The sequence below is a fragment of the Canis lupus genome, chromosome 20 (assembly GCF_011100685.1).
Source record: "Canis lupus familiaris isolate Mischka breed German Shepherd chromosome 20, alternate assembly UU_Cfam_GSD_1.0, whole genome shotgun sequence".
Classification (NCBI taxonomy): Eukaryota; Metazoa; Chordata; class Mammalia; order Carnivora; family Canidae; genus Canis; species Canis lupus.
In genome coordinates this window covers 32,849,563-32,862,421 of record NC_049241.1, presented here as the reverse complement: position 1 = coordinate 32,862,421, position 12,859 = coordinate 32,849,563, and the positions used below count along the sequence as shown (strand labels likewise).

The 12,859-nt window shown below is 36.0% G+C and overlaps 1 protein-coding gene across 40 annotated transcripts in view; it reads left to right on the top strand.

The window, feature by feature from the left end:
• Positions 1-12,070, top strand: part of SLMAP (sarcolemma associated protein) — a 146,362-nt gene extending 134,292 nt beyond the window's left edge. For 25 of the 40 annotated variants that reach the window (XM_038566067.1, XM_038566053.1, XM_038566050.1 and 22 more), the window contains 3 exons: positions 2,457-2,628; positions 6,485-6,619; positions 10,137-12,070. In XM_038566067.1, coding sequence (XP_038421995.1) covers positions 2,457-2,628; positions 6,485-6,619; positions 10,137-10,229 — 400 coding nt within the window. In that variant the 3' untranslated portion in view covers positions 10,230-12,070. Of the gene's footprint in view, positions 1-2,456; positions 2,629-6,484; positions 6,620-8,621; positions 8,712-10,136 lie in introns of all 40 variants that reach the window. The other 15 variants (XM_038566052.1, XM_038566085.1, XM_038566086.1 and 12 more) reach the window with 1 other exon arrangement.
• Positions 12,071-12,859: the final 789 nt, after the last annotated feature.

Sequence of the window (12,859 nt, the reverse complement as noted above, 5' to 3'; positions counted from 1 at the left end):
CTATTTTTTTCCTTAAAAATGTGATCCATTCCATATTTTTATTTAAACACTATTTATGTTCTGATTCAGAATATGAAAGTTATACATGTTTATTATTGAAGCCACTCTTAATTAATCCACCTCCTTCCTCACAGTACACCAGAAATGGGGGTCTTTACTCTTGTTAGCTTGTGTTTATACTCCTAAAGAACCTCAGGGTTAGCAGAAACTCAGTGATCAAGGTCAGTTCCTATAAAAACAAGCTTTAGGAGAAAACAAAGGACTAGATACATCAGAAAATAGTAAGCCTCATTATCTGCTTATAAAGAATAACAGTTGTAATAGATTATACATTTTTAACAATCAAGAACTAGTTGAAGGAACAAGATGTGGTGATTTGTTCTTTAAGATGCCTTTTTACAATACCATGTTTTACAATACCATGTGTTACAAATCTATAAAACCCTTTTCTCTTTCAGTGTCCTGTCTTTCCAGTCTCTTCATACATTCATATGTATTACTTTTTAAATGTTTAGAGGTAACTGATAACAAAGAGTAAACGTATTATAACATGTAAAATTTTATAAAAACAATTCTAAAAACTGAATAGGATAAAATTAAGGTCCAAACACGAATATTTACACATATGAATGTATATATATATGTACCAACGGGATTGTCTGTATTGGCAGCACATTTGGACAAAATGTTTGGTTTAAAATGAGTATTACATGATGCAGACACTCAAATTTTTCTTATTTGGAATCTTAGCTAATCCATTTAGTTTGGTATTCTATCAAGCAAGAAATAGTGATCTTTGATTACTAGTATTGATTATCTTAAATTATTCCTGCCTTGGGATTATTGACATTTTAAAGATATAAACTTGATCCTTCTTTTCTGAGATATAATTTTTTTAAGATTTATTTATTTATTTATTCATTCATTCATTCAGAGAGAGAGAGAGAAAGAGGCAGAGACACAGGCAGAGGGAGAAGCAGGCTCCCTGCAGGAAGCCCAACGTGGGACTCGATCCCGAGTCTCCAGGATCACACCCCGGGCTGCAGGTGGCGCTAAACTGCTGCGCCACCGGGGCTGCCCTCTGAGATATAATTAATTAGAATCTGGCAGGTTGTTAAATGCTGGTTGTTTTTTTTTTTTTTAATTACTTCAGACTTGTTCAAATGTTGAAAAGCAGAAAACTCCTGATGAGTTAGAAGCATACAGTTTAAAAATATTAGGTCCCAGAAGGTGGAATATATTATATCATTAGTCAAAGTTGTCTGCTGAAACTCACATAAATTTTTTATGTTTCCTAAACTTTTTTTGGTCTAGTGGCTAACTTTATTTGGCAAGCCTTTTTAGCATATAAGTAGTATTTAGAAGTTAGTCTTCCTTTACAGAGTCTTCTGTGCCATTTAGTTCCTAGCTATATTGGGCTGATGCCACACTCATCCCTTAAGAATTTGCCTGGCGTACAGTCAGATTGGGATTTATACTCCATAGTTCCTTCATTAACAATATTGAGTCTAAGTCTTATGATCCATTCTGAGAAGCATAAAACTGTAATCTTGAAAACTTTATTCTCCTTTAGCTATTTCTGTTGTAGATGGGAGCCACATTCTTTCAAACAGTTACACTATGATAGGTCTTTTTTTTTTATTGTTTGTGATGTAGAAGAAATTGAACAAAGAATTTTTACTAATGCCTATCAAGCTGTTTTCCTAGTGTACAAATTGAAATTTTTTTATATCAAGCTATAAAAAAAGTAATTATAGAATTTAAGCTGGTAAACAACCTCAGAAGTTATTGAGTTCAGTGTTCACTGGACATTGGAGGGCACTGAGACTATCCTGGTGTTACTTGTGTCTGTGTAATACAGTACTTGGCACAGATCTAAGAGCTCAGGAATTGCTTCCTCAGAGAAGGAAACTGCACCAGTTAAGTGACTTCCTTAGCATCCCACAACTGAACAGTGGCAGAGTTGGGTCTAGAACCCAGCCTCCTGGTTCTTTGTTTCATGCTTTCCCCCCAATTTGGTGTGTCTTTTCATTTGAGTAGGTTTATCTTTACATGAGTCGACCATAGCTCATAAGCTCTGTCCCCCATCCTATTTGTTAAGTACTTAAATAAGAACATAGTTGAATATGTGCTAATTTCCTGGGGCAGCCCCACACTGAATCTTTTTATGGAATAAGTAATATAATGTGATGTAACAAAATTTAGTTAGTCACCTCCTACTTCCACTTTTAAGATTTCAACCTCTGTGCATATTTGATTATCTGAAAATAGAACACAGCTTTAAACACGCAAATTTTTTTAGTATTTTAATGCTTATTTATTGAACATATTCTTTTTTATATATTTTTCCCTCTGAAATTTACTCCATCCCTCCTAGTGAAATATATAAGAAATTGGACTTCCTGCTATGTCTGGTTTCTACATGAATTGAATAACTGTCAATATTTATGTTGCAGTTCTCAGAAGCAGAGTTTAGAGCTTACCAGTGATCTCAGCATCCTTCAGATGACTAGGAAAGAGCTTGAGAATCAAGTGGGATCCTTGAAAGAACAGCATCTTCGGGATTCAGCTGATTTAAAAACTCTTCTCAGTAAGGCTGAAAACCAAGCAAAGGATGTACAGAAAGAGGTAAAGCGAAAAGACATTATGAGCCCAATTATGGTTGGACTTAAAGCCAAAAGCAAATCAGATATTCATGGTAGTTAGATATAAAGGGAAGCAGAAGTCTCATTACCTGTCAAAAAGTTGGTACTTGGAGCATCTTTGCTTTGTGATTTCTAGCTATGTATCATGATCCATATAGAGAGAATTCATCAGTAGGATTTGGTCTCAAAACTATAAATATACAAACTTACATTAAAATTTTTTCTCTACCAGTTAGTTGACAGAAGCCCTTTGTATACCAGATTACTCAATTTATTGTTTATCTTTCAAAGACAATATCATATTTAACTTAGAACACTTTTGGAAAGCAAACTGGAGCCACACCATAATACTCAGTCTAAACCCTTCATTGACACTGGCCTGAAAGTTCTTAAAATTCACTTCATAGCCAGACGGCCAAACACACGTTCTGTGACCTTTTACTTTTTCCTCCTGCACTCCCACCCCTTTTCCCCTTTTTTTCCCCTTCTTCACAAATATGCATGTTCACTTTTCATGTCATTTTGCTTAAAACCTTGGCCTGGGTGGCTTTTTAAAAAATCATGTTAAAAATGGTGAGGGCTGATTTTGGGGTAGATACCCCACCCAGCCTCTTTCTGAGCAAAACGTTGAAGTTGACAGAGGGGCAATGAGTGCTGTGTATAGTCCTGCTGCCTTATTCTCCTCCCTGCATTAAGTCCTGGCCAGGTCTGGGAACAGAGGAGGCTGATGCATCTTGACCTTCTGGTCAGGGTCCACCCAGTTGTAGACTCTCTTAAATGAAGGATTCACTATACATAGAAGGAAGTTAAAGACAACTCTTTGTCTTTAATAACAAATTTCCCCAAAATTGTTTTTAGAAAATCTGTTCAATCAATGCAGTTTTTCTTTGCACTTCCCTTTCCTTGTAGTACCCTGAACATGGACATGATTGTTGTTGTTCTGTCTTCATGTTTGTTCTTAAAGGGAAAAAAAAAAAAAAACCTGTAACATTTTTTATTTACATGTGGCCATATTGATTTTGTAATATGTTCCTTTTTTATCTTCTTGCTAAGGATATGCGTTCTGGGAGAAATCTCGTTTTATTTAGTTGGAAAGTTGGAACACAAATTTTGTGCCAAAGTAAATATCCTAGTATTTAATACTGTAAAGCACTTTGTGTTCTTCCAGTCCATATGCCATAATTCTTTCAAAGTCTGGGAAGAATGCTGTGGTTGGAAGATTACTCTGTTGTATGTTACTCTGAATGCATTGGCCATTTTGTTGCATTATTTGTTTGCCTGTTTTTGGTCACTGAGCAATCAGTGAGAAATGCTTTAACTGCTTCTACAAATGGCAGTGGCATGTTGTCACAGCATCTAAATTGTTGATAGCTTTGGATTGCATTAAATGCAGCACATTTAAAAATATGTGTGAACTTGTCAATATGTTTCTTTTCTATTTTCTTGTTCAGTGTTTTCCATTGTGAAATGACGTGTAGTCATCACACTCCTTTGTAATGTAAAATTGCTTCTCTTTCTGTTTGTCCTGATGTCAACTATTGGATACTAGTCTGTAACTAAAATGTTCTTTAATGAGGTTCTTATATCTATGTAATCCACTGCAAATGAATTACTACCTTTTATTAATGCACATATATTCTCTTTCAACATTTCCCCTTTGTTCTCCTTTCTCTCATAGAATCATGCTTAATGTGCACAGTATCATGTATCTTCAGCACTGTAACAGGCTTAAATCTTACAAGCTAAGCAAGCCAGATATGATTATTTTTATGAAGAAGAACCAAAGGTGTTGGTAATATTGTGTGGTATTTTCCTCTTAATCAGAACTGAGCTCGTTTTTCACCTTCGAGTTAGAAAGCAAGATGGAGCAAAAATGATATCCAAGCCAGGTGTGAAACTAAGGCTGCAGAAGGTGACCTTTTGTTCCAACAATTAAATTTTATATATATATGGCAACTTGTATTTGAACATTTAACCAAAAACAAAAAGTACATAAGAAAGTAAATTTTAATCCCCAGGTATTAAGAGAAAAATAATGGTATATCATCTTTGTATCTGACTTAAGAAAGCATCTTTAGTAGGGATATCTATAATTTAAGAATTCATAAAACATTGAGTACACAAGTCCATCATGCAAAGACTGACTCAAGAAAGTTGTTTGGTTTCATCACCTTGTTCCAGGGCCAGAGACCCCTTCCTTGGTACTCACATGCTGAAGGTAAACAGCAGGCTCTTCCTGACGGGGCTGCCTTCCTGTCACTTTGCTTCACAGGCCCCTGAACAGAGAAATGATTAAGTGCTTTGGTGTAAAAGGCAGGCTGGATATAAGAATAATGGAAAAGGAAAGTAAGGGAAAATTTAGGTCAGCAAAGCAGTTTTCACTTATCCTTTATTAGTCACTGTAAAGAATCTGATCATTGAGAATTGATTATGTTCTAAGAGACTAGTCTGGGTACACTGAATTTGCTTTGGCAGCCTGCCAGCATCCTTCTGCCTCCTGGAAGGAAATCCACAGACCCCACAAAAAAGCTGTCATAAAGTCTATAAATCTTATTCCTTAGTTCATGGTCTGGCATACTACCCGGACGTGTTTGGGAACACTGTTAGGTAACAGGGAGTTCCTTTCACATTTTACCTCCCTCTCTGAACCCGTATCTTTCTTCCCACTTATTGGTAATCTCTCTGCTGACTCTGATTCCTCTGCCTTCACCTCTTCTGATTAATGTTTTTATACGTTTGCATCCTGCTTAATATTTCTCTTTGGAGACCATAATGAAGAGCTCCTAAGTAATCACCATGTAAAAGTGTTCTCTATTGAGAAATTTCTAGAAGATAGGCAGAAAGAGGAGAAACCTTTGTGGTATGCTGGACCCATGGTGTATTTATATCAGACTCAGCCCTTGTCTTTTCTTTCGTCCTTCTAAAACTTTCAGAGATGGCAGAGTGGGTCAGTGGAGCCCAAGACAGAGGCATAACCAGCAGCAGAATGGTTTTTGTTCTTTGGGAGCCCAGTTTGCATGTAAGATGTAGTATCTAGAAGTAGCACAAGTCAGAATTCCTACTTCCTGGACACTTAAAATAGGGGCAAAGCCATATTATGTCTTACATTGACCTCAACCTGTGTTCAAAGGAGAGCTTGTCTGTCTGAACATCAAATTGTATTCAATGAACAGTTTTTCAAAGCAGGAAGAGGCATGTTTCACCATAGAAAGATATTTATCAGGAACAGATTCTTAAATTTTATTTATTGATGTTTATAAGTTTTAGGTCAAAAGATAGAAATGCCCCAGTCATAGTGATTAGTACCTTAGATATATTTCTTTACTTCATTTGCTTAGAAATTCATTTATCCAGAACACTTTACTACCCAGTGATGACTGAGTGAAGGAAAGCCTGATGGGTGTTAGTACTTCTTACTTCAGGACTAAAATAGCTTGGCTGACATTGATTACCAGGATATAAACTTAGATTTCCTAACTTTGCCATTTAATTAGCCTACAGAGTTTTTCTGCACTTGCTTTTCTTTTGCTCAGTTTAAAAATTATTTTACTTTTCTCACTCAGTGGAAAGAGTGACCCTTTATATTAGAAACAGATGACACAATGGTGAATTTTTTTTTTTTATAATTCCAAAGCCAGAAAGTTCTTATTACATAGAATAAAGTTAACATTAAATACTTCCTATTATTAGTGCAAATGATTCTTATCCTCCTTAAAACAAAAAGGCTTGACTTTGGTGTTGCAGGTGGCTAAATAGGGTCTGGTATTAAGCCTGACTAGAACCATAACTTCATGCCCATTTTAAGTTGAGTCTGCACACTCTTTTTTCTTTGCCTTTAGTATGAAAAGACACAGACTGTACTCTCAGAACTGAAGTTGAAGTTTGAAATGACTGAGCAGGAAAAACAATCAATCACAGATGAGCTCAAACAATGTAAAGACAACCTGAAGCTGCTCCGAGAAAAAGGAAATAATGTAAGTCTTTGCAAACTCGACTTAGCTTTGACTGTGAGGCAGGTGAGAACCCTGAAATGGATTTTTTCAGAGGACTTTTTTACTGATTTGAGAAATTAAGGCCTATAGTACATGAACTAAGCTTCTTATTATGAAATTCCATTATGGAATCACTGTGCTGTCAAATATGTGAGTAAGAATTTGTCCCTTTGGCCTGTATCCCTAGAAGAGCCTTAGGACTACCTAGAGGTAGAGCCTTATTTGCAAGAAAATATTTTACCTAATAACTGTCAGATTTTCCCAGATGAATCTAAAGTTCTGTCACCAAGCCATTGTCTAGCACTTCATTTCTTCTCCTGAGAAATGAAACACTGTACCACCAGGGACCCACCTAAGAAAGAGTAGTACATATTGACTCCTTAGCATTTGGCTGTATCAAAAAAATGGAAACTTAATTATGGTTTTCCTTTTATTCTAATAATATTCTCACTAAGACATATTCCTAAAAAGCTTAGTGTCTTTTCGACCTCCTGTAAATATTAGAGATTATCTGTTGAGTTTCTGTAGTGTATGTATGTATATGTGTGTGTGTGTGTGTGTGTGTGTGTGAGAGAGAGAGAGAGAGAGAGAGAAATTGGAACATTTTCATATAAATTGAGTTTACTATTAATTTGTTTTTCATTTATAGAAAGCCAGATGGTCTTTAAAATGATGTTATACTAAATAAATGTTGTGTTACACGTTTCAGTGATCATTGCCTTTGTGGGCCCTAACTGGTGGCTGTTCAGTGTAGTTGGTTGTGCTCTGACTTATTTCAAATCTCTGTCATGGCTTGGACACTGCAGTGGCATAAGCCACACCATTCCTACAGAGGAAAGCACTCTGCTTAACTTTGCTGCACAAGTACAAAAGAGTGATGTTGCATGGCCATCCAATTACACAGTTGCATACAGAATGCTCATGAGTTGTGTTCAACTGTCCTTTGCTTTAAAAAAAAAAATCTTCATTTTTTTTTAGAATATAAAGGCTTGTTGCTTAGGTGGAAGCCCTTCAGAAATTAATAAAAATTGGGTTTGGAGGCTTTATGCTCAGCAAATTGATTGCATTGAAAATGTAGATTATAGAACTTTTCTGAAATCAGATCATAACGGATTGGTTACTTCTCTCTTTTGTGTTAATTCATATCTTTCTGAGTATAGAATTTCAGGCTACCTTCTACTAAATTAACCTATGAAGACATCTAGCATAATCAGAATGGAACCTTCTGTACTATTTAGAGCCTTTTCAAAAGTAGCCTGGCTATTATTACATCTAGTTGTACCAGTAATTACCTTAAAGGTGAATATCCTTTTTCTATGGTATTAGACTCATGGTACTACATTTTTCTCTGTAATAAAATTCATCATAGTAACTGCTTCCAATTTTAAAAATTAATTTTATTTAGCATAACTGAAAGCCATAAGTCTCAGCTGCCTGTCTTTATATATCAGATATTTATCACACATTGTATCAGATCTCTTGCTTGGTTGAGGAAACTTGTATCACAAGGCATTTATTTTTAAGCTTGAAAGCAATACCATCTCAGGCAAGAGAGTTTTAGTTTAAAAAAACGTTTTGATGGAGGGATAAAATAAACTTCAGCCCATTTGCAAGGGCCTACATTATCAAATAATGGAATCCAGTTATGGGACAAAAATAATGTACTGTCAAGCAGAGCATCAGTTGATGAGGTACTGCCATTGCTCTGTCTTAACATGTTACATTTCATTAGGATATTAGGGGGCACCCACATGGCCCACTGCCTCCAGCTGTCCCTTTTAAACTGGTGGTTAGGTACCACAGTCCCATCATTCTGGATTGTATTAGATGTCTTTAAAATGTTTGGATCAGTGCAAAACCTGAGTGCTATTACTTCTGTTACCTCAGTCTTCCTACCCTCCTTCCCACCCTCCTGGGGTCTAAATCATCTTATCTGATTTTTTTTATAGCATAAAATGATTTTAATATCCCTTCCCTTCTTTAGCCTTCCATATTACAACCCGTCCCAGCCGTATTCATCGGCCTATTCCTGGCTTTCCTGTTTTGGTGTTTCGGTCCATTGTGGTAGAGAAAGGTACAAGCACTACTGTTGAGTCCTTGTCTGTTTGTCCCCGTCACCTGTTTGTGCCATATTTGTAATAGAGTGCATGGCAAAACCACACAGGTATTTCGTTACCTGAAGCAAACCCTTCATTTAGTATGCCATGTATTGTGTCATACGAATGAACTGAACAATCAACTAATCACGTAACATTTTGTCTTGTTTCCTTTGTAGTACTGCTAACCATGAATTAATTCCAACCTAATCAGTTGTTACTATGCTGCCTTTAACTAAGTCTTTGTCTCTAGCAAACTGGAGTAAACTATGAATTGCTGCAATATTAGTACCTCCTTCCCCATTACATGTTTAATCAGATTTGAATGAGAAATGAAGCGTTTGCCTCTTTGAAGTTTTCAGCCAGCTTTCTTCTCCCTCCTTTCCTTCTTCTTTTCCATAGTGTAGAGTTTCTTCTTTTCAACCCTTTGCCTCTACTTATACTGTGGCTATGAAGATGAAAAAGGATGAGATTAGCATAATGGGCCATTGGCTCACAATCTCAACCCCAATTTACTTGCATTTACTTATGAGACTTTAAACCTATTCAGTATCTCTCTGAGCCTTGATCTGCAACATCAGAGTATTTCTTTAAAAGCCAACTTAGAAAAAATAAAATAAAATAAATAAAAGCCAACTTAGTAAGACTCTTAGTACACTCTAGTACAAATAAAGCTTATCAACTAGAGCATTGATTTTATAATGCTCTCTGAAAGTTAACAAGGAATAGCCCACCCATGCTTGCCTACAGTAGGCATGCATGTCAGTAGAACATATGAGATAATCACATGACATTACTACATTAGACATGGTCTTTACTAAAAGTATTGAAGAGGCAGGGTCCTAATAGCACTACCCTATCTTGAACTCCATCTGATCTTGTCTTCCGTGGTTTCAAATTAGAAGAGCAAGCTTAGACCATTTTCTTCCTATCGCCTTACCTACCAGCCCCTTGTGTAAAACTAGCCCAACATACAAATTTGGTTTTTATCAAGAAATAAACATTTTAGGCAGACATGTATTCCAGGCAACCGAGTACACCAGTTACTTGTAATGTATAGATACTGGAGTGAATAAGCAGGCTGAGCCCACAGGGTTTCTTAGAAGTCACTATTAGGTTTCAACTATAACAAAATTGAAAACTGCCCGAGACTTTACTGAGCTATATCATATATATAGGCTTCCACACAACGGTCCACTAAAAGCGTTCCTGCTATAATGGCTCTCCTCACACCTTCACTCCCTCACCTTTTTTCCTTTTCTTTTTAAAATGTATTCTTATGTAAAGATAAGGTTTTTCTAATATTCTGTTAAGTATTCAGGACTCTCTTGGAACCAAGGGGTTAATAGGTATGAAAAAAGAGGGAAGAATGTGATATTGACTCTTGGTTTCTTTCCACACAGAAACCCTGGCCCTGGATGCCCATGTTGGCTGCCCTGGTTGCGGTGACAGCCATCGTGCTGTACGTGCCAGGTCTGGCCAGAGCTTCTCCATGAGAGCGTTTCTTGAGTCCGTACACCGTCCTCCCTTTAGAAGCTGGCATCACACTCATGCTGGGGACAAACAGAACCATTTTCTTCCTTTTTACCTCTTAAGACAGCAGAAGTGCAAGAATACAGCTATAGGGTCATTGCTTTAAATTATATAAAATGTATCTATAAAGAGGATATAAAATTGTGACTTTATTCTACTGTAAGCAATAATTTGCTTGCAATTTTTCATGTAATTTTTAAATTAGTATGTTGAGATTCTGAATATTATGGTGGCCTAAAGTAGGCTTCTTGGTACACCAAATTATTTATAACATTAAATTTATGGGTATTTTACTCTGAATTCTAATGACCAGATAATTCATTTTTCTGATTCGATAACTACCCAAATCAAACAACCAATACATACATGGGAAGAGAGGCCCTGTGTGCTCAGTGCCTATCAGTTTGAAATATATACACATATATATATATTTTTTACATATTTACGCCATTTTTACTTGTTATAAAACCACTGAGCTATTGGGAACAAGACTTAGAGACAACTATTTGCGTGGATTTTCTTTCTTTCTTCTTCCTTTCTTTCTTTCTTTCTTTCTTTCTTTCTTTCTTTCTTTCTTTCTTTTTAAGGAGAAATACACTTGGAAAATATTCTGTTCTAGTGATAATTTGGGGAATATGTGCACGCTTGTTCAGCCTTAATGTGACTTGACAATGTGGAGGACATCAACTTTGAAAAACTTTCCATGAGAGTGTGTATTTTCTTGAGCAAACTGAAGTATTTCTGGGAGCAAAAACAGTAATTCTACAATTTCAGTGCAGTAAACCAAACTGTTGAGTCAATTGGAATGTAATTTATTAAACCTCATGTATTTAAAGAGATATTTTCTTTAAAAGCCAAGTTATTTTCTCATATACAGCATTTTAGGAAGCATGATTTTTTTTTCTATCATCTCTTCCTCCAAGCATGTTTAATTAAAGAAAGAATTAATATCTCTTTAGATAAGCTTTTACTGACTTAATTGGTTATGATATTTCAAAGCTAATTCATGTTCAAGGTGAGCTGTTGTTACCTACCAACAGATTTCCTGGTCAGGTATGCAAATGGTTATTTTCTTTTTACTGTTGTTAATTGGGGCGTTCTGTTTATGAGAAGCATTATTCCCAAGATTAATAGTGTTCCATGCACAGTGAAGCACCTAAACACTGCTTGATGTTATAAATTTAAAACACAGAAGTGGAAGTTTAGCTATGGTTTTGTGCGGCACCACAGTTATGTCAATAAAATTTATTTAGGTCTTAGAATATCCTAAAGTATCACATAGTTAAATTTTTCAGTCAATGAAGACTGGGAGGGAATGTCAGTAAATTGGCTCAAATGTTCTGTGGCAATCCACAGGCCTAGCCAAATGTTGAAATAGAAGTTTAGGATATAATTTGCTTTGTGATGTTTGGCAGTCATTGTTTATACTTTAAAGGTTATATTTTAAGCTATTTGGGATTTGCTGTTGGGAGGATCACTAGATTTATGGAGGAATTAGTCACAAATGACTTGTAGAAAATGCTGTCATATATAGTTCATTTCATCATTTTCTGTTGCAGGAAGCCACTCCACCACAGAATGCTAATATGCCAGTGGTACCCAGTACCTCTTGTATATAGGTTATTGCAAATATTGTTCTGAAATGCTTAACTTCAGAATTACATTTTTTAAAGTAAATAATTGTTTTAAATCTATTTTGTAAAGATATAAAGTACAATAGAATTTCTGGAGTACAGATTAAACTATTTGCACTAACACACGTGATGTGCATGATTTAATAAAATAACTTTACTCTCCCTATGCATTTTTGAGTTGGATATCATTGAAATTCTTAGTGTTGACTCCACTGTTAGATTGTTAACAGTTATTTTCTTGAAATAACTCTTAATGCAACATATATATTTGGTGTTCTTCAGGGTTTAAAAGAAAACAGCTGTTTCCTTCAAGTTTTATTAGCCTTTTATTTAACTTACTGCTCTAATTTTTCTTTCCCTTTTATGATGGTTATTGTTAAAATGTGACTCACTTGCCAGGCAAGTCTCTTTAAATGTAAAGTCTAGTATCAATATTTATTTTATTCAAATTGAATTAATGGATTTTTGAAGTTATTGCCAGTTTTTTTTTTTTTTTTTTTTTTTTTTTTTATTTATGATAGTCACAGAGAGAGAGAGAGGCAGAGACACAGGCAGAGGGAGAAGCAGGCTCCATGCACCGGGAGCCCGACGTGGGATTTGATCCCGGGTCTCCAGGATCGCGCCGTGGGCCAAAGGCAGGCGCCAAACCGCTGCGCCACCCAGGGATCCCCTATTGCCAGTTTTTATTAAGAATATAAATGAGTCTATTCATAAGCAATACTTCTAGTTTCATTCAGTTCACTTCCAGGTTAAATAGAATAAGATTATTCACTGGTAGTGATAGTCATTAAGAAATTTTAATCATAGTAGTTAAGGTTGAACAACCCTATAATGATACATTTAAGGGATCCCTGGGTGGCGCAGAGGTTTAGCGCCTGCTTTTGGCCCAGGGCGCGATCCTGGAGACTCGGATCGAGTCCTGCGTCGGGCTCCCCGTGCATGGAGCCTGCTTCTCCCTC